This window comes from Lynx rufus, unplaced genomic scaffold, assembly GCF_022079265.1.
Source record: "Lynx rufus isolate CCGP_SWC_20201006 ecotype Redwood Valley unplaced genomic scaffold, mLynRuf1.p SCAF_3, whole genome shotgun sequence".
In the NCBI taxonomy this organism is placed as follows: domain Eukaryota; kingdom Metazoa; phylum Chordata; class Mammalia; order Carnivora; family Felidae; genus Lynx; species Lynx rufus.
The window spans coordinates 123,180,489-123,206,687 of NW_025814845.1; the positions used below are offsets into that span (position 1 = coordinate 123,180,489).

Here is a 26,199-nt window from a genome sequence, read left to right on the forward strand (position 1 = left end):
GGGTTGGCTTGTCCTCAGGCGTATGTCTTGGCTCTCATAGTTGCTTATTGTCGGTGGGACTTCAGATAGGTCCCCTTTTGGATGGTGTAGGGCTTGCCAGATGTTTCTAGAGGGACTCTCCTTCCATCTGGGGTAGGAATGAGTCTGCATGCTCTGCCTGCTGCTCTGGGAAATGGTGGGTCCCAATGGTTGCCTTCTTTGTGGCAGGAATGCGAGCTGTCCTCTCTTGTGCTTCTCCTCCAGTCTTGAAGTCACAGACTGGTTTGCTTTTTCCTACCACCTTTCAGAGTTCTTTGGTTGCCTCTTGCTTTATCTCCAGGGTGAATAGTGCTTAGTGAAAAGGAACAGGGAGAAATGAGTCTATGCTATCTTGTCTCTTGTTACTCATTCTTTTTTTTTTTTTTTTTAATTTTTAAAAAAAAAAAATTTTTTTTTTAATGTTTATTCATTTTTTGAGACAGAGAGAGACAGAGCATGAACGGGGGAGGGTCAGAGAGAGGGAGACACAGAATCTGAAACAGGCTCCAGGCTCTGAGCTGTCAGCACAGAGCCCGACGCGGGGCTCGAACTCACGGACCGCGAGATCATGACCTGAGCCGAAGTCGGCCGCTTAACCGACTGAGCCACCCAGGCGCCCCTCTTGTTACTCATTCTTAAATGTTGGCTTTTTAAAAGCGATTACAAATGTGAGAGAAGGTTAGCATTTATTTTCTATCTTTAGCAAATAATGTCGTTGAGCCTTCTTACTTTATAGGTAAGGTAACTTGAGGCTCAGTCAGGTTAAGTGACTGGTTGAGGGGGTCCCACTGCTATTTAATTGCAGAATTCAGATTAGAACTAGCCTCCTGGTGAGGAATCCAGTATTTGCTCATTGTAGGAAACTAAGGCAGAGAGTTATCTGGAGGATAAAACAGGAGAACTTTGCAAGGCAGTAGAGTTTTGGACTTTATAACATTAGCACACTAAAGAATTAATACCTCAAATGAAACGCCTATCATCAGAGTGTAAGAGTACAAGAATCCAGTTTTAAGTTATATTGACTAGGGGCGCCTGGGTGGCTCAGTCGGTTGAGCGGCCGACTTCGGCTCAGGTCACGATCTCGTGGTCCATGAGTTCAAGCCCCGCGTCGGGCTCTGTGCTGACAGCTCAGAGCCTGGAGCCTGTTTCGGATTTTGTGTCTCCCTCTCTCTGACCCTCCCCCGTTCATGCTCTGTCTCTCTCTCTCTCAAAAATAAATAAACGTTAAAAAAAAATTATATTGACTAGGGTTGAATGACATGCTGTATATTTGTCCCCATTTTAATACTAAAATAACATACATTCTGCTTTTCCTATAAAATACCTAAGTGACCTTATAAAATGTTCCTTCTTGCAAAAAGTTCTATCACTTGTTGTCATCATTCATAGTCTACTTCAAAGAGAGTAAACAATATAATTAAGATTTGTGGCACTACCCAAACAAATTAATGTCATAACTTAGCCTTCTCTGTGGCTTTTTATCAGATAATCTTTGTGTGCTCCACAGACCGTAGATATTTCTCACAGTATTTCCCCAGGAAGCTTTTTCCTGTATCGCAACTGGAGGAATAGAGAAACCCAGATGTTAACTATTCGGTTGTTTGTAATTTTTCTGGAGTCTCCAGGGTTTTACAGAAAAAAGGGTCAGAACTGAACTGATGCCAGAAGTCTTTGAGATCAGAGATGGGAAGTATGTACTTCTTCCCCTGAGACTCCCTGAGGCACAGGGAGAGTGAGGTCCAGTGAGTAGGACTAAACACTGAGTTTGTTTAACGTCATTTGGGTAAGACGACTGAAGGGGTCTAAGGAGAGGGTGTCACTGCCTCCCTTCTTCCCTGGTGTACTAGTTCCTCTCTTTCTGCTTTTGTTTTTTCTTCATCTTCCCTACTTATGTAGTCTTTCTGGAAAGTAAAATCTCTGTACCGAAGAGAGGAGTTTCACATTGGGCATTGGAGAACTTTTCCTGTCACTCATAATAAGACTCCTGTATAGGCAATCTATAACCTGTCTTTTGTATGTACTTGAGCTATGTGCTAAAGGTAAGGTAATATTAGTGCCAGTACAATAATTCACCAACTGTTGATTAGTTTAGAATAAAAAAATGTTAGCATGGGGCAGGACCTTTTTGGACCCCTGCACTGAAGTTGCACCCTCAGCAGGGTGTCCCTACCATATAAGTAGTGGTAATGGCTCATAATTGCCTGCCCAGCGAGGCAGCACATTGTATTAGTTAGCAAGTTCTGCTTTAGTTGAAACCAAATCTGTTCCTTTTAGCTTCTACCTATACTGGCTTTGGGATGAGTCTCGTGACACCACGCGGGTTGAGTGTGAGAACTGTTCTAGTTAATATCCCTCAATTCAGAAACCGTCCTAAGATTTTTGTCTTTTTTTTTTTTAATTTTTTTTTTCAACGTTTATTTATTTTTGGGACAGAGAGAGACAGAGCATGAACGGGGGAGGGGCAGAGAGAGAGGGAGACACAGAATCGGAAACAGGCTCCAGGCTCTGAGCTGTCAGCCCAGAGCCGATGCGGGGCTCGAACTCACGGACCGCGAGATCGTGACCTGGCTGAAGTCGGACGCTTAACCGACTGCGCCACCCAGGCGCCCCTGTCTTTTTTTTTTTTAATGTTATTTTTGAGAGAGAGAGAGACAGAGCATGAGTGGGGGGAGGGGCCAAGAGAGAGGGAGGCACAGAATCCAGAGCAGGCTCCAGGCTTTGCACTGTCAGCACAAAGCCTGACATGAGGCTCGAACTCATGAACTGTGAGATCATGACCTATGCCCAAGTTGGATGTTTAACTGACTGAGCCACCCAGTCACCGCCACCCCCAAGATTTTTGTCTTAATTCGTAGGGTTTTTAGAATCCTCATCATCCTGATAACATTTTTTTAGATGTTCAGTTTTGCCAGTGTCTCTTTTAAAATGTAGTGCAAACTAAACACAGTGCCCCAAGTTATCTTACTCAGCTGGAAATGTTGTTTCTTTAAAAAAAAAACAAAAAAAAAAACAAAAAAAAAAACAAGCCTAAAAAATAAAAACATAAAAGCGAGCTTGTAAAAAAGATAAATATTTTTTAGGCTCCATATAATACCATACATGGAAAGGGACATTTCTGAACTTGAATCTTCATCTACCCCTACCAGTTTTGTTCAGAAGTGTCTCTAACCAGATTACAGTAATGCCCCTACCCGTCTTCAATTCACTATACCAGAGCCCCCTATTTCCTCTCTTCTCTGCTATTAAAAAATGCTGGTATAGCTCATTGTACTGATTTTATCACCCACTAAGTCACATATGGCACCCTGAAAAATGCTGCTCTAGGTACTTTGAAAAATGCTGCTGTAGGTCAGTGCTACTCAAAGTGGCCTGTAGACCTGTGCTAGTCTGCAGACTGTTAGTTACAATAGGAGTTGACTTCCTTGAGTCAAGAAGTCTTGCTATAAAGAAAAGTCAGCCAAACTAAACAGGTGTGCTCAGTGACTCGGTTAATTTACATTTTGTCCAAATTCCTTGTTTCTCAGGGACCCTATGACCCACAGTTCAGGAGCTGGCACCTTGAGTAGCATTGCCTGCGGGCACCCCAGACCTTCCTTTGGCACCTACCAGCTCTCAGGCGTGTGGCTCTCAGATTTCCAAGCCTCTGTATATTTGAAACCAGGGAAGGCAGTGCTACACTAATTTGATATGTCAGTTAAATCTCGTAGCCCGGTGCCACTTAGTGTGCGAGCAAGTACTTCTGCCAGCAGAATTTAGGAATGAAGAGATCATGAGCTGGGAATCAGGGTGACCTGGGCTTACTTCTGGTTTTGCTGTGTGACCGATTTCACTTCTCTGTTTCCCCACCTCCCCTCTGTCTATAGAATGAATATGTAATAGTTATCTTTGTAGTAGGAGTCTAGGGGTAATTTTTTATATAAAACACTCCACAGAATAGTAGATATTTATTGCTTTTAGGAATAATTCTGAAATGATAAATAAGGTCTTAAAAAATAGTAGGATGATTGGTTGTATTAGGTAAAAAGTATGATGTGAGACTGTGGTTTAAAATGCACAGAAAGAGAGACAAAGGAACAGAATAACTCGGAGCTGCCAGAGTTAGGTTTCTTTTTTTTTTTTTAAGCTTATTTATTAATTTTGAGACCGAGAGAGTGGGGGAGGGGCAGAGAGAGAGAATCCCACGCAGGCTTCGCGCTGTCAGCATAGAACCGTGAGATCATGACCTGAGTCGAAGTTAAGAGTCTGAAGCTTAAGTGACTGAGCCACCCAGGTGTCCCCAGAATTAGGTTTCTTAAAAAATAAAGTTTAAATAATTGGAAATGTTCAGTTTAATTTTCTTCTAAAATGTTCAGGGATGTAAATAGGTGGGTGCTTTTAAAGTGAGTAAATGACAGAAGCAGCTTCTTCAAAATGGTAAAATTTGACTACCTAAGAAGATACAAAAATCAAAATCATAATCCAAAAAGGAGGCCACACGGGTAAGAAAGAAAAACATTTAACATGAAGTTCTATATCAAACTTGTTGGAGTAGAGAAAATAAAGACAGTACACTCATGGCACTTTAGACCATAGAAATACTTGTGATGAAGGAAATAAAGATTAAGATTAGAAAGTACAAAGAAATAACTTTTTGAGAAAAAGTTGGGCTAATGGAATAGTGAACTCCCACGTACCTGTTACCTTCTTCCAGGTATTATGAAGTCATGGTCAAGTGCTGAGGGATGATTTAGGCTGGATTCGAAGATATCTGTCAGTAAGTTTACAACTTACAAGATTTGATCCTTGGATTTCTAGGTGCTAAAACTTATCATAATTATATAAAGTCTGTGCTTTATCAGTTTGCAGAAAATGAAATCCAGTGTTTGCTTTTGGAAGCTTTCCACCTCTGATTCAGCTTTTTCTTTCCTTCTGTGCTAACTGCGTGTGATACATTTACTTTCTGTAACACAACTTGGCGAATGAAGGATGTTAGCTGAGCTCTTTCTAAGTGTCCTTTGAATTGGAGCCTGGAAGTTATTAATGGGCCAGAAGTGTTCATAAAGGGCTTTCCCCCCTTTTACTTTTACATGTGTGTAGTTTGGGTTGGGGAAGGGTGGATCAATAATGTGTTTAAATTGAGAATGAAAGTAATAAAAAACTGGAAAATATGCTTTTTAGGGGCATGTGTATCTTCAATCAGTATATAGCTGAGTATTTCTTATACATTTTAGTGTTTCCTTTTCAATTATTACTGATTTGGAATACAGACCATTTCAAATCAGGAACTGGATTTCATATACTACAGCTCCATACATCTTCTGTATATACATACATCTGATAACTGGAGCCCAGTTATAAAGGCAGGCAGAGGGGTCCTGCTGGGACTTGATGGGGTTCTGGTAGCTTCTAGTGTAGGTTGTACTTGAGTTTTGGGCATTCCAGGCAGAAGGCAGGGCATGTACACAGACCCCAAGGAAGGAGAGGACTTGGCATTTTTTTTCTCCCAGGACTAGAAGGGAGGCTGATGAAGCTGGAGTTGAGTGAGCTTAGGGGATGAATGAGGCTGGAGGGCTGAGCAGAGACGAAATCACTCAAGGTATTTGAGACCTTTGGTGAGGAGTCTGGGTTTTATCCTAAATACAACAGAATGATATTGAAGCGGTAAGCAGGGGAATAAGGAAATCCAATTTATATTTTTAGTTAGATTTTGCTGCTCTTGTAGGAATTGGGTTGAAGGGGAATGAGTGGAAGCAGAGTGACTAGAGAGGCTGTGTTAACAGTGGAGATAGAGAAGTGAGCAGATCCATGGGACATTTTCGATGTAGAGTTGGATGTGTAGTGGGTGAAGGGAAAGGGAGGAATCAGGTTGACTTGTCAAAATACTTCTTGCCCAATCTCTAGCCTTGCAAACCATTTGGCACTTTTGAGCATTCTCAGTATTGTGTCTTCTCCAATTCTGCACACCCCTTGTACCTCATTTTGGGCTGTCTTTTCTCTGTCTTGTCTTCTTCTGCCCGCCCCCCCCCCCCTTTCTCCTTTTATGGGTGTCCACCATGGTTTACTTCTTTATTTTCAGCTCCAGATTTTCTACACTTTTTCCTTCTAACAAGGAAAATTCACTTCAGTTACCTCTCAGCACAGAAGTGATGATTAGAATCTCTGTCCGTGACTTTTATCTTCAGCTGCTTTCAGAATTTCTGTTTAGTTAATCTGCTACTTTGTGAAATACCTAAAATTCAGTTGTTTCTTCACATTGGCTTCCTCTCTTGACTTCCCCTTTACAAAAAATACGGTTCCGCCATTCTGTCACCCAAACAGGATAACTTAGTAATCTTTTGATTCATTATTTTCCTTTACTACAATTTGTTATATAAAATCCAGTATTATTCCCAAGTTGTTGGTGAATAAGCTGGAGCTTGGAAGGGTTGTCACCTGCTCAGGGTCACTAGAAGCTGGTCACGGGGACCCTAGTGTGTGATCCTGTCAGTCTGACACCAGAACCCATCACTGTCATTAACTCTCAATGACTGTGCTAGGAGGTTTGTGATGAGGCTTTTCTGAAGAACAACTAACCTTCCTTCGTAAAAAGTATGTCACATTGGGACCTTAGCTGTTCACAGTAGTCATATTAACCATCTGAGCATTTTCTCTGAAAATATTGCACATATATTATCTTTTTTATCGAGACCTGCTGTGACAGGTTATTCATGTTCTTCCCTCTTTTAGGGGAAGAAGAGTGGAGTGATAGCAGTGACTGCAGGTTTCTTAATTTTCTTCTCCCCTACCAATATATAAAAGGGCTTATTTACCTATATGTTTGCAAATACATACTGAAATTCATTATTAAAAATAGTATGGGCCATCAGGTGAAAAGCCATGTAAAATTTTCTTTCATTACTAGTGAATTTGAATTTTTTTAAATGTGTGTTTATTAGTGGTTGGATGATGTCAGTTGACAGTGGGGAAAGCCATCTGCTTTGCTCAGTCTACCAACTGAAATGCTAGTATCTTCTGGAAGCAACTCACAGACACCTAGAAATAATAACACAACATGATATTTAGGCATCCTGTGGCCCATTCAAGTTCATACATACAATTAGCCATCATAGCCACATTGTCTTACAGCACAGCCTATTCTAATGATCAGATATCATCCATTCTTTTTTTGTTTGTTTTGGTTTTAACTTATTTTTTTTCCTGATTATAGAAGTAATTTATGCTAAATTCATAGAACATAAAAAATAGAACATAAAAAGAATCATTGGTTAAGATTTGGCGAGGGGGTGTTGCTTAACTTTTCAACTGTCTTATGTGCACTTACATACTTGACTCATGCTTTCAGTGATTTTACAAGTTGACCATGTAGCTTATTTATTTATATAACACCTCTTTCCTGTTTGAATATGGCTAGTTTTTAGGAGGCCCAGACCTGTGTCCATATGCCCCTTATAAGAGGCTTGGATTGTGTTGATTCTGCTGTCTGGGATCCTGGTATATGTTGACCTTGCCCTTGAGGAAGCATGGAACCAAGAAGCAGACCTCATGGACCTTACTGCCCAGGTGGTACTTGTTTTTCTAAGAGCAGCTTTTCCAAGTTTACTCTCTTTCCTTCTTCCTGTTGGCTGTGAGCTCCTCAGCATACCTTTCTTGTCCTTCTTCCTGGGCAACTTTGCTTTCCTAGGGGCTGTCCAAAAAAGCTTTTTTTTTTTCTTCCTAGAACCAAAAAAATTTTTTTATTTCATTCTGAATAAAAGACGGAACAGATAGAACTCTCGGATATCCTGAAAACAATGTCATCGCTATGGCAAAATTTCACAGAAATCATTGCACAGAGTGTGGAGACCAAGCCTGGTCCCAAACCAGCTGTGAAGGCTGTCTCTCTGGGGAGGGGCATTAAGGAGACGGTAGCCAGGCACAGGTGGTGGCTGTGCCCCTGTGATAAGCCCTGTTGGGTCCCCAAGGACCGGCTCAGCACCTGGCCTTCAGCTACCACCACATAACTGCAGCCAGGGACTGGGAGGGATCACCTTCTCAAGGTCCCTCCGTGGGCGAGCCTTTCCAGCTCTGTGCCCCACATTCCCTGCTTGCAGTGGTATTGGTAGAAATTCCAGCATTGGAACTGCTTCACCTCCAGCCCATCCTGCAGGAGGACCCTGTCCAGAAGCTCCCGGTCCTTGCTTCCCCCTGGTCACAGAGCTCCTCAGTGTTCGTGCCTCTGATGTGTTCAAAGTTTGACTCGTAGATCCCAAAGAGGCCAAAGCCATTTACCTCCCAGGAATGGTGTGGGTCCCCCAGCGAGCTCCTGCAGGCATGATTATAGGGGCAAAGGCCAGCTTGCCCTCCATGCATTGTTTACAGATGCCCACAAAACCTTTTAAGAAAATTCTTGACCTCTCCTCTAACACTTCCACAAAATCAAGAGATTTGGATGATTTACGTACATTTTATAAGGACATTGTAAGGAAATTGTGGCCCACCTATGGCCTGTGCAGTTTTCCTTGTGGGAAGGCAGCATATTGTGACCATTTAGATGGAAAGCTGGCTTCGAGGTTCAAATCTTTGCTCCACCATCTAACACAGTGTGGTCCCTTTGTGTATCCTGGTGCTTGTCTCTAAAATACAGTGGAAAAAAGGCTTACCTAATTGGGTAATGAACTAATATACGCAGAGTACTTCCTTGGAGTGACCAGTGCATACATAGTGCTAAATAAGTGTCAGATGGTCATTGCACACATTTAAACCATTTGGAAGCACTGGATGTGAAACCATTTTCTAGTCAAATATGAGTGTTCAAACTCCTTATGTTGAACGTAATTCCTTGTGTTAAAATGGCCCTTCTCATAGACTGAGGCCCTGCCTGTTTCAGTCTTCTAGATAGACTAGTTTCTGCCTTTAGGGGGCATTTTGTGGAATTTTCTTATATAGTCAAGTCTTCAGAAATTATTTTGGCCTTTAAAAGAATGCATTTTACTCGTTGGCTTTGGGCCCAAGTTGTCTCTCTTGGCATTTGCTAACTACTTCACAGTTCCTATAAGGAAAAATGGCTTTGCTCATAGCTTCTGCTGAAGAGAAAGTTCTCTGAGGACCTCGTGACCTCTCTTCTCTCATCTCCCTGAGGTGGCTGATTTGGTTAGGGTGGGATACTAGAAGCTCCTTCTTTCATGGCCTTCTGTGGGGGAAAAAAAATGAACTGGACCTGTTTGTTTCTCTTAAGAATTTTAATTTGGGAAATAAGGGAAAAGCAGTTAAGAGCTCCAGCTGAAAGAATGACATAATTGATTCAAGGACAGTGAAAGGGCGCCACCAGTCAGTGACATGGCAGCAAACCTTCTGAGTAAGCAGCGGTTCTGACAGCAAGAATTGATACAAAATAAAAGAAAACAGAGCAGTTGAAAGTGAGAGAGAGAAAAAAGTAAACACTCAGAATCCAAGTTGCGTTGATGGCGGTGGTCCAGAGAGAAGATCCCAGGTTGGTCGGGCTATGTCACAAGTTCTCTGTTGTGACACACATTGTTTGCTTTTCTTTTCTGAGTTCTTTCTGATTGTATTCTCATTATTTGAGTCTTCGTTTCTTGTATTCAGAAAGGCCCTAGTTTATATAAGTTGTGTAGTATATATAGTCTTTCTCATTCTCATTTCTGAAGGGTTTCCCTCATTTTGTTCCCAATGCCTCAAAGGTCTTCTCTGTGGTTTACAGTGATATAAATTTAGCTTATGTTTTTGGGTCCTTATTCAGGCCCCACATTCCATGCATGCTGTGTTTTCCTGATGACTTCAACATGTTTTTTGTTTGTTTTGTTTTGTTTTGTTTTGTTTTGAGTTTGTCTTCCATTGGACTCCTTTGGAGTGTGTAATCTGGACCCCTCAGTTCATATGCCAGATGTGATGTGATGGTGACCTCTCTCCATTAGAGGCCACAGACCTTTTAGGACAACTGTCACATCTTGGTGTGTTATATGGCATGTTGGACTGTGCTGAGTGAATGATAGATGCAAGTCCTGGGGCATTTCTTGTGGCATTTCTTTCAGCTGTTGCGATCCTGGTTTATCTTGGGACACAAAAAAAGAGGTTTTAGCCCCTCCTTAGACTGAGTCTTGTTTTACTTTAAGAAGAACTATTTTGGATGCCTGGGTGGCTCAGTTGGGTAAGTGTGACTTCTGCTCAGGTCATGATCTCACAGCTCGTGGGTTCAAGCCCCACATTAGGCTCTGTGCTTACAGCTCAGGGCCTGGAGCCTGCTTCAGATTCTATGTCTCCCTCTCTCTCTGCCCCTCCCCACTCATGCTCTGTCTCTGTCTCAAAAAAAATGTTAAAAAAATTATTTTAAAGGAAATATTAAAGCATTTGAGAGAAATGAGAGGCACATAGTAACTCTTGGCTTTCTTTGGTTGGCAGCTCAGTTTCTCGTTTGTGCTGTGAAATGGTGATGCTCCAATGGCAAAAGAGCGGGAAAGCTCACATTCATTAGCCAGATGAACACCTGACACCTCAGTCCTTACTAGTATTTACTTTGGGCCTTAAGCATATACTGTGGTTAACACGGTAGCTTGTCTTGACATTATCTCCTGTCTATGGTTTTGTTTTTCTTTTTATCTCCTCTTTCTTAGAACATTTTGGAAACCAGTTTGAATGCCAAGTTACTATATTCAGTACCAGAATGTTTGGATAATATTGCTTTGTCATTGAGCTTACATCCCTGATCTGTAAAAACAATCCTTGCCAGTAGTGTTTTCATGCCTGTATTTTAACCCCAAGGCTACCTTATTTTTCTAAAAAGAGAAAAAAAAGAATCCTGATGTATTAGTTTGCTAGGGCTGCCGTGACAAACTTCCACAGACTGGGTTGGGTGGCTTACACAACAGGAATTTATTGTCTTACTGCCCTGGAGGCTGGGAGTCCAAAATCGAGGTGTGAGCAGGGTTAGTTCTTTCTGAGGGCTGTGAGGGAAGCCTCTGTTCCAGGCATTCCTCTCTAGCTTGTAGATGGCCGTTTTCTTCCTTGCCTCGCCACCTCATCTTCCCTCTGTGTGTGTGTGTGTGTTCGAACTTTGCCCTTCTGTAAGGACACCTGTCATGCTGGATTAGGGCTCCCCCTCCCGCCCCCAGTAACCCCACTTTAACTTGATTATACCTGTAAAGACTCCCTAAGTCAGATCACATTCTGAGATCCGGAGGGTTAGGACTGTACTATGTAAACGGGGCGGGGGTGGGCCACAATTGAACTCCTAACACGGGGCAATGAAAATGCTCTACTGATGTTAAGCACTTACAAAGCAGACTTTCTTCACTTTGAAGCCAAGAAGTTTTGAAGGTGATTGCTATTCTTGGGGAGGTTTTTGCACGTGGGCCCCTGACTCATTAGGTTGAGACCCTGAAATCTTATCAGTTGTTGGCACAGTTTCCAGAAATTCTTTAAAGAAGTACCATCATCTCTTGTTTAGATCGGGCAGTAGCCTCCTAACTTGTTTTCCCTTTTCCCCTCTTGTCCATCTTCAATGTGTTCTTGACACAGCATCCAGAGTGATGCTGTTAAATATTCGATCATGTCCCTCCTCAGACCCCTCCAGAAGCTCCCCATCTTGCTTGTGATAGATGCTCAGGTCCTTTCTGAACTGCTCCCCATTGTCTTTGACCTTCTTGCCTTTTGCTCTGTCTGTCCCCCCCCCCCCCCCCCGCCCTCTGCCGCCCCACCTCAGTCAGCATCAGCAGTACTAGCCTTTTGCTGTCCTACACCAGGTCTGTTCATGACTGTGCCCTCTGTCTGGAAAGTCTTCTCTGCAGTTATCCATGTGGCTTGCTTCTTGCATCATTCAAGTCTTTGCTTCGATACCATCTTTTCTGTGCCATCTGCTCAGATCTGTTCAAGCTCTCCCCAGATGTTCCCATTTTCCTAACCTTTCTTCAGTTTTCTCCATGGCTCTTACCTGCTTACCAATGTCCTATGTAATTTATGTTTTATTATTTGTCTTCTCTATTCCCTTTCTACTTCTCCCCTCTCGCTTTGGCCTGTCACCCACTCTCACTCCAGTTGGTGTGATTTATTTGTTGCAGTATGCTCTGTGTCTAGAACACTGTGCCTGGCAAATGTTTGGGTAAATGAGTAGAATGTGGATGTGTAGAATGAAGAACGGGGACACTGAGAAAGGAACACTGGAATTCTGGCCACTTGGATTCCTGGAAGTATAGGAATGAGATGAAGGCAGATGGGATGAAGGACAACTTAAAGGAATTAATAAATGTAAAGTGGTCAGGAGAGTACCTGACATTATAAGGTATGGTAGGCAGATTAATGGCCCTCCAAAGAGGTCTCTTCCTATTCCTGGAACTTGTGAGTATGTTATTTTACATGGCAAAGGGGACTTTGCAGATGAGATGAAAGGCCTTGTGGTGGTGAGATTATCCTGGGTTAGGATGGTGGTCTTTAAGAGTCCAAGAAGCTGTGTGACAGAAGGAGGTCAGAATGATGTGACTGGGGGATGGTGGCTGTGAGCCAAGGAATTTGGGCACCTCTAGAGCCTCGAGAAGGCGAGGGAACAGTTTTCCCCTCGAGCCTCCAGAAGAAATGCATCCCCTTGAGACCCGTTTTGGCCTTCTGACGTCCAGGCCAAAGGTTCCAAAAAATCTTTATTATTTATAAGATAATAAATTTGTGGTGTTGTAAGCCACTACATTTATAGTGATTAGTTACAGCAGCAGCAGAAAACTCATACATTTAAGTGTCAACTAATTGTTCCGTTCTCACTATAAGATTTTCTTTGAACAACCAATTCTGTGGCCCAAGACAGTTTGAAAACTGGTAGGCTGGGTGATCGCTAGCAATCTCTGCTCAGTGACAGGTACTCTCTCTGTACACAGAACCTAGCCCGAGTAGACCCTTTGCACTGCTGAATGTGTGCAGTGCAGTTGAAGCTTGGAAGAAGGTGTAGCGAAGATTGGGGTGGTGGTCTCCAGTGTGGACCTGCCTGTGGGATTCTTTGCAGTGTTCAGATCCCTCCCTTTGAAAGTACTCTCTTTGTAATTATTTTGGCTAACAGAATCTGGCTGTCTGTTAATGTGCCATGTTGGGTCTTGAGTCTTACACTCCAAGTTTGTGCATTTTTTTCCTGAGGCACGTGCATCATTGTGGACTCACCTTATTTTCCTTGACTTCATAAATTTGTCAATTTAGGTCTAGAATATTCTAGTGACTTTAGATGGTGCTTTTCCTACAATTAAGAAGAACTTACACTCCAGTTGGGCTGGAATTGGAGAGTTAGGGCCAGGAATGTCTTAATGTAACAGTTCCAGAGACCAGGCTGGCCCTTGAGCTGTTGTTGGAACAGCCTGTGATTTGGCCTTCAGGGCTGCATTTTGGACTTGTGAGATGTTTGCATTATTTTAAAAAATCTACAAAGAGAGTCGTTAACCTTCTTATTTGACTCCTATAGAGAGGCCATAATGCTTTTTTAGTATGTAGCGCTGCTGCCAGTTTTGTAAATCTGGAAAACAGAAGGAAAATATGAAGCCAGTTTACAGATCTAGAGGAATTTTGTTTCATTTCCAAGTTGAGTTGGGTTAACATCGGCATTATTTCCTTGGCATGAATCTGGCATGAAAGATATGAAGTTCTTAGAGTCTGTACCCTGTTCCTCTCTAAATAAAACACTGAAGAATTTTGGTACGTGTTTTGATGTGCAGAATGGGTGGCAGACCTTCTCTTGGCAGAGCTTTTGCATATTTGATAAACTAGTTACTTGGGTCTCTACATGCAAAGGAATGTGAACATCTAGGTGCAGTTTGCCTATTTGAAAAAAGGCTTTAGCATCCGATATGGCTTGTGCAGAGTCTTATATTTCAAATTTAATGAGTAAGAAAGGCACATTTGTTTGCTGTTTCATTTTTCTTCTCAAGCCCAGAATTAGAGAACATGCCACATTTCCTTAGGCGTCCCCATTCGTGCTTCAGTTGACAGTGTGGGGGAGTTGCTGGAGATAGTGGTTATGACCTTATTACCAGAGCCAGGCTGGGTCAGGTAGAGCAGTCGAACAGAGAGTTTTCCCATTCACCTCCTTCGTGACTCAGACTTCACGGTCATAACTGAAAACTGGTTAATAGGTGGGCATTCTGCAAAAGATAGTTTTCTCATCTGTATCATCAGCAAGGGTGAGCTTTGGCAATTTGGGCCAGTGTCTGGAGGCTCTCCAAACCTGGATTTAAAATGTGGTTGGATCTCTACGTGTGCTACATCTCACACTCCTCAGATCTCAAATGTAACTCCTCATCTCTCACACTGCTCTTAGCCCTGGGAAGAGTTATATGCCTCTGCTTCTTCCTATTTGTCTGTGGATTGAAGACCTAAAAATTCTAGTCTGGGCGACTCTGAGCCCAGGTTCATTTGAAAGAGTGCAAATCACGTGAATTCTTTTACATTAGTTGTGCTTTTTTTTTTTTTTTTCTCCACACCTTGAAGGTATTTCATTCACGGTAGTCAGGAATTAGTAGACAGGAAAGGGTGGGAGCATGGAGCCACATGATTGTGAGTTTTCCATTTAGTTAGAATCTGCATTAGAGCTGTTCAGATAATTGGGTGAGATCTGGACAAGAGAATAATGTTCTGTCTTCTGAAAGTCAGAATGATGTAACGGAAGGGACATTGGTAGAAGCTTGAGAGACTAGGGAAGGGATCCTTTGCCTCCAGGACTTATTACCAGCAGTCTAAAGAGGTCTGTGACCTTGATCAAGTCGCTAACCTGTCTCTGAACCTACTTAACCCATTTGTAAAATAATGTGACACCAGGGGCACCTGGATGGCTCAGTTGGTTAAGCGTCCAACTCTTGGTTTCAGCTTGGGTCATGATCTCAAGGTTCATGGGTTCGAGCCCTGCATCAGCCTCTGCACTGGCATCTTGGAACCTGCTTGGGATTCTCTGTATTCCTCGCTCTCTGTGCCTCCCCCACCTGCACTCTTGCATGTGCTTCCTCTCTCTCCCTCTCTCTCTCAAAAATAAAGTAAACTTAAAAAAAGTGACACCAACACCTACTCTCCAGGCTGATGATAAGGAGTAAATGAAGTAATATTTGTAAGTAGTAAACAAAGAGTAGGCACTCAGTAAAGGCATTCCCATCCAGTGGGCCCCTCACCATCTTCCCCCAATAGAGGAATGTTGCTAGCTTTTGTAACTTGAAAACTAAAGACTGGTTGAGATTCAGTGATACTGGAAAGAGAAAACATTATCCTTTGCATAAAACATCTTTGTGCTTCTTTAATGGACTGTACTAAATATAGTGAACTATCTCATGATTTCATATTATGTTTGAAAAGGCAGAAGATGTCTATGGAGGTATAAACTACATGGGAGAATAAATAAGTTTAAAATATACTAAATAAACATGATACATTTGTGATTCTTGAATGGAGTTTGGTGTGGTCAAATTTTTAAACAATAAAAATTTTGCCTCATGAATTCTAATAACACCAGAAAAAAGTCAACAGAAAGAAAAATTATTTATTCTAAAATAAAGTATTGGGGCACCTGGGTGGCTTAGTTGGCTGAATGTGTGACTTCAGCTTAGGGCATGATCTTGTGGTTTGTGAGTTTGAGCCCCACATCGCGGTCGCTGCTGTCAGCGAAGAGCCCGCTTCATATCCTCTGTCTCCTTGTCTCCCTGCCCCTCCCCTGCTTGCTTGCTTTATCAAGAAAATAAACAAACATTAAAAATATGTATGTATGTATTTAAAATGAAGTTTTAACATAACTACAATACTTAGCACTTAATGAGAGAAAAGCATGCTCTTTACCCAGGGAGAAATCTCATATTGGCTGTGCAAATGAACCCAAATTTAATCTGCTGTTATAAACATTTTAAGCTAAAATGAAATTAGGTATTATGAAATATTAAAAAATTTGATAGATTAAGTTTTTTACTTTCTAGAGAGCCTCCTGCCATGACCATATGAAACATGGTCTTCAAAGTATATTTTGACCTAGTGATTTGGATCAAATACCGCAGGAAACAGCTCCAGAGGGGAAAAATATAACTTATGCCAGTGTTTGTACATATTATATAAATAATCTATATAAAATGAGTATAATGCATAAGTAAATATACACATATAAACACACATATATGTATATACACACATAAATGGAACGAATGTACACGCCCCTGTTGAGAACTGACAAAGCAAACGTTAGTAAAATGGAATAATAAAGTTATTAAAAATGGTAATAAACCCACACACTATTAACATCTGGAAGTAGGTGCATGAGATACAAAAGAAAAATCCTATTGTGGTCCCTGTTTCAGGGATATAGTGACGCACAAGACTGTCAGTTACTGCCTCAGGGACACGACGTGATATTGTACAGTGGGAAAATAGATAATCCTGAGTGAGTTCTGACTATATAAGATAGTTTCAGATAATAAGTGCTACAAGGAAAATAAAGCAGCATTAGAATAGAGAGGGATTAAGGACCACGGGTGACCTTATTTTGGAGAGGATGGTAGGGAGGATGGCTCCATCAGAGACAGATGGACTGAGCCATCAGGGTTGAGAACCAGCCTGGTGAGGGTGGGGGTAGGGGAAGAGTGTTTCAGGTGAGGGAGTAGCAATTTTAAGGGTGTCAGACTGGAGTGAGTTTGGCATGTGTGACCCAAGAGCACGCCAGTGTGGTTAAGCCTTGGAGAATAATTATATGTTTGCCTGGATGACGATGGAAAAAAGTTACTTTGGAATGGACTAAATTGCTAGGTTTTACTCTTTTATGGTTTTAAAGATTTTATTTTTAATTGTGAAATTATGGCAAAAGTGAAACAAACGTACATTTTATTTTTTTTTTTATTTTTTTTTTTAAATTTTTTTTTTCAACGTTTATTTATTTTTGGGACAGAGAGAGACAGAGCATGAACGGGGGAGGGGCAGAGAGAGAGGGAGACACAGAATCGGAAACAGGCTCCAGGCTCTGAGCCATCAGCCCAGAGCCTGACGCGGGGCTCGAACTCACGGACCGCGAGATCGTGACCTGGTTGAAGTCGGACGCTTAACCGACTGCGCCACCCAGGCGCCCCAAAACGTACATTTTAAATAAGGATGTTAAAGCAAGTATCTGTAGACTCACCCCTAGGTTATGAGCTAAAATCCCTTCAATCCCTTCGTCCCTTTGCATTGCTCTCCTTTGCCTCCAGTGGTAAACATTGTGTGACTTTTGAGATAATGATTCCCTTGCTTTTCTATAATTTTGTGACCTATATATGCAACCCAGAATATAGTTTAGTGTAGCTTATTTTGAACTTTCTATGAGAGAATCATACTGTGTGCATTTTTTCTGTGTGACTTGCTTCTTTCTGTCCAAGTTGTGAGATTCATGTGTGTTGACTTGTGAATTGATAGTTATTTTTACTCTATGGTGTATGAATGTAGTATAATTTTCAGTTCTGTTGTTACTTGGTACTTGTTTTTTCCAGTTTTTGCTATTATGATCATTCTGTTATGGGTTTTCTAGTATATGTCTACAAGTGCACATGTGTAAGAGTTTTTCTTGGGAATTTACCTAGAAGGACAATTTTGGGGTTGTAGGGTATCATCAAGTTTACTAGAAAATGCCAAAGTACTTAAAGAGTAAGTGTACCAATTTTTACTCTTAGCTAACAGTATGCGAGGATTTGTGTTGCTCCAAACACAGAATTACACCAACACCTGGACTTACCAGACTAATTTTTGCCAGTCTGGTAAGTGTATTGAGGTATGTTGAGCTTTTCATTTTCATTACCACTAATGAGTCTGAGCACCCTTTTCATGTGGTTATAGGCCATTTAGATTTCCTTCAGTTCCTTTTGTGAAGGGCCTGTTGAAGTGTTTTGTTCAGTTTTTTTTTTTTTAATTAGAATTTCTGCCTTCATTGATTTATAGCTGTTACTTACATCTCCTGGGTGTGTGCTTATCTTCACTTTTTTAATGTCTTAAGCATTTTTCAAGTTTAACACAGTCAAATTTTACTAACCTTTCTGTATTAATTATCTGTTGCCTTGTAACAAATCATCCCCAAACGTAGTGGCTTAAACAGCAGCCATTTATTTATTTTAGTCTGGACTCAAGTTCATCTGGATTACCTCCTTCATAAAAGGCAGGAAAGCTTTGCTTCTGCAGGTTGGCTGCCTGACCCATGGGGCAGTAAGTTGGGGCAGGGCAGGGGGGGGGGGTGGGGACACTGGGCCACTAGTCTTTCACCAACTAGCAGGCTGGCTTGGGCTTGTTCACACAGAAGCCAGAGGGTTCTAAATTTCGTGAGATGGAGGTTCTCAATTGGCACAGTGTTACTTTCACCACATCCTGCTGGCTCTAAGGCCAGCCTACATTCAAGGTGTGGGAAGAGAGACTCTACCTATTGCTGGAGGAGCTGCAGAGTCCACATTGAAAAGAGGGGTGCCTACAGGGACAGATGGAGAATTGTCACCATGCTTGCAGTCCATCACATTTTACATTATGGTGTGTGCTTTTGTTCCATATGCTAAGAGTAAGAAGTTATAATCTTGTATCATCCTCTAAAAGTGTTGTGGTTTTTACCTTTTGCATTTCGGTCTTTCAGTTTGTTTTTTATTTTAAAGAGAAAAAGGATTTGAGAAAAGCGAACTAAACATGAATTAGATAGAGGAAGAATGACATTTGAAAAGCCATGATAACGAGAGATGTTGATAACGAGGGAGGCTATGCACGTGTGGGGGCAGGGTGTCTCTGTACCTTCTGCCCAGTTTTGCTGGGAATCTAAAATTTATCTAAAAAATATAGTCTGTTAAGAAAATTAAGCAAAACCAAACCATGACAGTAGCTGAAAGAGCTGGGGAGCAGTGTGAGAAAGTTTGGGAAGTGAGAGAAAGCAGCTTGTCCAGGAGGGTATTGGGGAGCTTTGTACTTAATGATTTGAGGTAAAGAGTTGGTAAAAGAGGGGCGCCTGGGTGGCGCAGTCGGTTAAGCGTCCGACTTCAGCCAGGTCACGATCTCGCGGTCCGTGAGTTCGAGCCCCGCGTCAGGCTCTGGGCTGATGGCTCAGAGCCTGGAGCCTGTTTCCGATTCTGTGTCTCCCTCTCTCTCTGCCCCTCCCCCGTTCATGCTCTGTCTCTTTCTGTCCCAAAAATAAATAAACATTGAAAAAAAAAATTTTTAAAAAAAGAGTTGGTAAAAGAAAAAAAATCAGGTAGCATTTTATAATGTAAACATAAGAATCTTTTGCTTTTATTCCTTGTTTAGTCAATGACTAAAAGAGAAAATTGCTTCTACTATCTCATTAAAAACAGTCCTCAGTTTTGACATTCTTGGCTTCTCTTTCTTGTCTACATTTATCTTTTGTGTGAGTACTCTGGCCAGCAGTTATAGATTGTGTTTTATTTTTTTCAACTTCTTAATCTGCTTGACATGAAACTTTAACACAGTCTGTCGATATTCACGGTGTGGGAGTCAGGGAACAGCTTCTTAAAAGGTGCTTTAGACCGGTGGCAGGATTGTATCCAGGCCAGGGCATGGCTTTGTGCAAATAGCTCTGGAATAGAATCGAGCCTTTGCTGTTGTAGTAGCTGTGCAACTGTGTAAATTGTTTAACATCTCTGAGCTTTAGCACCCCACTGTAAAATGAAGATAATCTTTATTTTATATAAGAGTATTGAATGAGATATACACAGCATGTGCTATGGCCCATAAAATAAATGTTACCCTATTTTAGAAGTAGAATTTTCCATCATTTTCTTATTTTTTCTATCTTTGTATATACTTCCCTTTATTTAATTTTTTAAATTGGGGAATAACTGGATTAGTATCAACATAGTGATTCGGTATTTATATACATTATGAAATGGTCACTACAATACACCTAGTTACTAGCTGTCACCATACAAAATTACTACAATGTTATTGACTACATTGCCTGTGCTGTACTTTACACTCCTGTGTCTTACTTATTTCATCATTGGAAGATTGTACTTCTTAGTTCCCTTCATCTATTTCATCCTTCTCCCAACCCCCTTCCCTTGGGCTATCATCACTTTATTCTCTGTATCTGTGAGTCTGTTTCTGTTTTGCTTTTTGTTTGGTTTGTTTCTTAGATTCCACATGTAAATGAAATCATATGGTATTTGTCTTCCTCTGTCTGACTTATTTCATGTTACATAATGCCCTCTAGATTTCTCCATGTTGTCACAAATGGCAAGATTTCCTTCCTTTTTTATGGCTGGGTAATATTTCATTGTGTATACATATCACATTTTCTTGATCTGTTCTTCTACCAATGGGCATTTAGGTTGCTTCCGTATCTTGGCTATCGTAAATGATACTGCAATGTAGTTTTCTACTATTTTCTATTAATCTCCAATAAAAAAAGATAAGAATGTGTAGGTCTTTGCAGAATGAATTCTTTCCATCATTTAAGCTTGCCCTTCAGCTACCTCCTGATGCTGTTTTCTATGAAAACTCTTTGATACTTCTGTGCTTCTCTGGCTGGAGTTTGCCAGTCAGTTAAGGGCATCTGGCCGGCTGACTTTGAGCTTTGATATTTTTATATTTGAAACCGTGGCATTCAGCCAGTTCTCCTCCAGCGCTGGGAGATACCATCAGGTGTATGTATTCCTAATCATAGCCTGAACTTTTGAATCGGGCAAGTTCTGACCTGAGTGAGCAGATAAAGAGAAAGAGCTTTGGGGAACAATGTGAAGCAGTTATATCTCTGAGGAAGTAGAGGGTGGGGGAGGGAGTAAACATGTCTCCAGCACCTGTTCCGTGCCAGAGTGTAGAAGGGAAGACAGAAACATCCCAGAGCATGCCAGGTTGAGGGTGATGGGCCCCTTGGCAAAGGAGTTGGGTTGTGCCTCCTCTTGGGTTGGGTGAAGAGCCCTACAGCTCTAGTGACCTTAGGATGAATACATTTCTTCTAAGCCTGGACTGAAAACAAGGCCCCAGGTAATCATTAAATCTTTCTTCCTAGGTCTTTCAGCAGCCCAGCGGAAGTTTGCACATTCACTCCGAGACTTTAAATTTGAGTTCATCGGTGACGCAGAGACAGATGATGAACGCTGCATAGGTATGTAACAGTGAGGTTTTGGTTTATTCTCCTTTGCTTTGGCTACCAAATAATCGTAACTTTCTCTTTATAGATGCTTCCTTACGTGAATTTTCTAATTTTTTGAAGAATCTGGAAGAACAAAGAGAAATTATGGTGAGTTGCGGGATGTGAATTAGTAAATTGAACTTCAAGCAGAGAAAATCTGGGTCTAGAAGCTGGTTCTGGTAGAAGTTTTGATGCATTTATCTGCGGATGAAGTAACACTTAGCAGTGGAGAGCCCTGGATGAGGTTTCAGGAGCCTGGATTTCTAGTTCCACAGTGGTGCTGACTGTGGTGAGATCTTAGACAAGTTGCTGGACCTCTAGACCAAGGCCCGGTTTCTTTATCCATAAAGTAGTGGGTTGGACTATAGCAGTGCTTTCTAGATTTTTGTTAGCAGTGGAGCACTTTCATTTAAATTGAGTCTCAGGCAGAACATTGATGTACCTAGAAGATCAAGGCAGAAAAGCTTATGTAGAGGCAGAGGGACAGCAGAGCAATGTTAGAGTCTGAATCATATTTTTATAGATTTTTAGGCTGTGTGGAGGGAGAGAATTTGGGCCAGGAAGTCCTTAGAATCCCTCTTTGCCTTGAGGTTCATGATCACAACAGTAAGAATAATAAGTACTTTCCATTGGGTGCTCTCCACATGCTTGATGCTATATGCTGAGTGCATTGAGTGGATGATTTTATTTAACGAAATGCTCAGCAATGGATTTTGAGGGTATTGAGTAATAATTTCTCACTTTTCTTAAAAGCTTCTTTCCTAATGTCTGTGATTCATTCATTCAATAAAGATTTATAGGAGAATTGCTCCCAGATTATTATATATTATCTATTCTCACCAGATTTTACAGGCGTTAAAAAAAATGACAAACTGGCTTTTTTTGTATCCTTGAGAATGAGTCCTACCTAGAATTATGTTAAAGTATAAGTGTACCAGTGGGTTCAGAAGTGCTTATAATAATAATATTGAACATGATAACTAAGATAGTTAGCCTTTAGTGTGTGTCTGGTACAGGGATATCAACCCTATGATCAACCTACGATAGAGACTCTTTTATTGTCCCCTATTTTACACTTGAAACTGAGCCATAGTACCTTGCCCAAGATCACATGGTAGCTGAGAGGTAGAGCCAGAACCAGGCACTCTGAATCACCCACCATTTTGGTCAGCTTCCTAGATGTTACTCTAATTAATCTCTTTGGTGGTGGCGGTGGTGGGATTTCTGTCTAGTGTAGTTGCAGTAGGCGAAGAAGTAGTGGGAGGACACTGATTTTGATTTAAAAGTGACAGTGACATATGGCTTCTAAAAACCCCAATATAATTTGCATTGTACCCTATATCCTGAGATGATTTGTTTATATTGTGAATACTGTAGAGGGCATGTGAAGGTACTGTGGTCCTGTTAGGTTTTTCTGGCACAGACTGACATCTTCAGCCATTATTTGTGTGATCCCGAGTCACTAATTTTTCAGCCATTTAAGAAAGTCTAAATGTGATAGTGGATAAAAATAATGCTATCGCCTTTGTACTACATGTGGGTGTGTGGGTAGTGATGGAAGTGTGTGTACTCAGTTTATGTATTTAATAGTGTCAACTTTTTTGTTCCCAGCCCTCTTTGGTATTTAGTTGTATTTCTCCTGGGATCCTGAGCTTTCAGCAAATATACATTTGATCTCTGAGTGTTTCAATTACTGTTTAGAATCTGAGCACACAAAGGAAAACCAAGCAAGCTTCCTCATAGAAGTTGCATTCTAGGAAGGGAAGGTGATAAATAAACATGTACTATAGGTCAGGTAGCGTAAGTCCTACAAAATCAAATAAAGAGGGGCCTCTGGCGGCTCAGTTAAGCGTCCGACTTCAGCTCAGGTCATGATCTTGTGGGTTGTGAGTTCGAGCCCTGCTTCAGGCTCTCTGTTGTCATCTTAGGGTCTGCTTGGGATTCTCTCTCTGTCCCTCTCTCTCTGCCCCTCCCCAACTTGTGCGTTCTCGCTCTCTCTCAAAATAAATGTATAAACCTAAAAAAAAAAAAACAACAAAAAAAAAAAAAACAAAAAAAATCAAAGTGAAGGAAAGTTAGTAGCCAAAGAGTCAGAGAGTGGGGCAGGGTACTCCTATATGTAGAGTGGTGAGGAGAGGCCTGTACAGCTGAGAACTATGTGAGGCATCCTGACATTTAGGGGAAGAGTGTTAGGTGGACCCGTGCTGGATTTTATCACCACCAAAATACTGTGTGACTACTTCCTGTCTTGATGTCCTATTTCTGTTTTGTGTTCTTTGAGATGCACTGACTAGGTCAAAAAACTGGAATGTGGTCTTAGCTCCAGGCTGTCAGATGCAGATAGTGTGGTTCTCAGGGCTATTAATAGCTGGCATCTTGGTGTAATCTTCAGCTGTGTTGGGGGTTGATAGGGTCTTTTAGATAGGAAGGGGATGATAGGGCTGGGTTTCTGGTACAGGGTAGAAGTGGAAATAGGATGTTGTCTGTATAAGGCTGGAACCTCAGGGAGGAATGGGACAGTATGTTATAACACATTTGTGGGAACAGCGACTCCTGCATAGCAGGAAACTATTCAAAGCCAGAAGGCAGTTTGGTAGCGGGGGTGGGGAGCAGCTATGACCAACCATAGAATTAAAAGGACACCTCATGCTTTTTTTTTTTTTTTTTTAAGCTTTTTAGTTTGGAAAAGTTTGAGCATGTACAAAAAGTAGAGAGAAAAATATGATTTTTAAAAAAAAATTTTTTTTAACATTTATTTATTTTTGAGACAGAGAGCATGAACAGGGGAGGGTCAGAGAAAGAGGGAGACACAGAATCTGAAACAGGCTCCAGGCTCTGAGCCGTCTGCACAGAGCCCGACGCGGGGCTCGAACCCACAGACCACGAGATCATGACCTGAGCCGAAGTAGGCCGCTTAACCGACTGAGCCACCCAGGCGCCCCGAGAAAAATATAATTAAACTACATGTACTCAGTATCCAGCTTCAGTAACCATTGCCACACAGCCAATCTTGTTTCTCCTATACTTCTCACTCCCCCACTCCCATGCCCCCACAATTTGATAGAAAGCCCATTATATTGTTTCATGCATAAATATCCTACTACAGAGCTCTAAAAGGTTAACTCTCTTCCTGATCCACAGTGTCCTTCACACACCTAAAGACAAGCAAATCGTCATTCTTAATATTACAAGGAATTAGGCTATATTCAAAATTTTCTGATACTCATTTAAAGTCTGCCCTCCCCCACAGCAGTTGGTTTGATTGAATCTGGATCCAAACACATTGCATTTGATAGATAAGTTTCTAAGTCTCTTTTAATCTGTAGGTTTTTCTTCCTTTTTTCCCTTACTAAGAATTTCTGATACTTTTCTATTAGCCTTAAAAGACCTTTAAAATAGTACTACTTCCTGAGTTATCAATGAGTTATAATAACAAAATTAATAATAAAAATGAAAATGTTTAGTATTTAACCCATATTGGTGTTCTTTGGGTCTTTCTGTCTAATCTCCATCATCAGGGGTCTCACTTTTTTGTAACCATGAAAATTGCATGGAATCACAGCTACCTTTTTTAAATTTTTTAAATTAATTAATTAATTTTTTATATTTTAGTGTTTATTTTTGAGAGAGAGAGAGAGAGAGACAGAGTGTGAGCAGGGGAGGGGCAGAGACAGAGGGAGACACAGAATCTGAAGCAGTCTCCAGGCTCTGAGCTGTCAGCACAGACCCCGACGTGGGGCTCAAACCCACAAACCGTGAGATCATGACCTGAGCTGAAGTCGGATGCTCAACCGACTGAGCCACCCAGGCGCCCCTAGCTACCTTTGTTTTAAATAGCTTTGAACACTTAGTAAAAGAAACTTTGATGCCTTACTAGACACTAGCCTTAAAGTTTTGAATAAGAAAAGATACCTCCCCTAGGAAGTGCTCAGTATGGCCTTGGAGAATAACTGGTAAAAAATGAATTAAAATATATTCTACTGGGGCACATGGTGGCTCAGTCAGTTGAGCATCTGACTCTTGATTTCTGCTCAGCTCATAATCTCACGGTTTGCGAGTTCAAGCCCAAAGTGAGGCTCTGTGCTGACAGCGTGAAGCCTGCTTGGGATTCTCTCTGCCCCTCTCTCTGCCCCTCTCCCACTTGTGTGCGCCTCCCCCCCAAAATAAATAAACTTACAAAAAGTCTATTCTCCTGTGATAACACAAAGTTAGGTGGGGTTTCATGGAGTAGGGAGAGGTTAAGTCTGTGCTTATCAGGAAGGACTTTGTGGAAGAAGTTGTGTTTGAGATGGAGTTTGTGGAGCAGAGACACAAAGGAGGACCTTTGTGTGGTTTAACAAGTTCATACCTCTCCAACACGTGACATACAGATGAGGAAAGTCTTTAAGTAGCTAAGATAGAAGCCAGTGCATTCTGGGAAATTTTTAAAAACTCTTGTTTCGCTTACAATTATTATACATCAGCAGCAAAAAGCTACATATTAAGAAAAAGGAATGCAAAATCACAGCTCTAACATAGAGGTTGAAATATTCTAAACTTGGTTCTAAGAATTTAACAAAATCTTAGTGGTCGCTTAATCTTTAAAAACAGTTAGTGTTGGGACACCTTTGTGGCTCAGTTGGTTAAGCATCTGACACTTGGTTCCGGCTCAGGTCATGATCTCACACTTTGTGAGTTTGAGCCCTGTGTCGGGCTCTGTGCTGACAGCTCAGAGCCTGAAGCCTGCTTCAGATTTTGTGTCTCCCTCTCTCTCTGCCCCTCCCCCCACTCGTGCTCTGTCTCTCTCTCTCAAAAATAAATAAACATTCAAAAAAAAAAAACCAAAAAACCAAAAACAATGAGTGTTTTCTGAAGTCCTAAATTAAATGTTGCACTGTAATAATTAGATGTTCATAATTAAGACTGAGTCATTAAAATGTGAAAAAATATTTTGATCTGTGTTTTAGAAGGCAAGGACCAGGGTAAAAAAAACTTTTTAAAAGCTTTCCATTTTTTAAATAAATGTTAAAATAGGATGTTGGGTTTTAGGAATAAAGTCATCAGACTGGAAGCTCAACAATAAGGAACAAGTTCTTTGTTGGTTGTGAGCCATCAGGAATATGTATACACACATGACTAATCTGTATACCTCA

The 26,199-nt window shown here is 41.2% G+C and overlaps 1 protein-coding gene across 5 annotated transcripts in view; it reads left to right on the top strand.

The window, feature by feature from the left end:
• The window catches only part of ARHGAP10 (Rho GTPase activating protein 10), a 331,593-nt gene that overhangs the window by 61,208 nt on the left and 244,186 nt on the right, over nt 1-26,199 (top strand). For all 5 annotated transcript variants that reach the window (XM_047091518.1, XM_047091519.1, XM_047091522.1 and 2 more), the window contains exons 2-3: nt 20,945-21,040; nt 21,114-21,175. In XM_047091518.1, the coding sequence (XP_046947474.1) occupies nt 20,945-21,040; nt 21,114-21,175 (158 nt within the window). The remainder of the gene's footprint in view (nt 1-20,944; nt 21,041-21,113; nt 21,176-26,199) is intronic.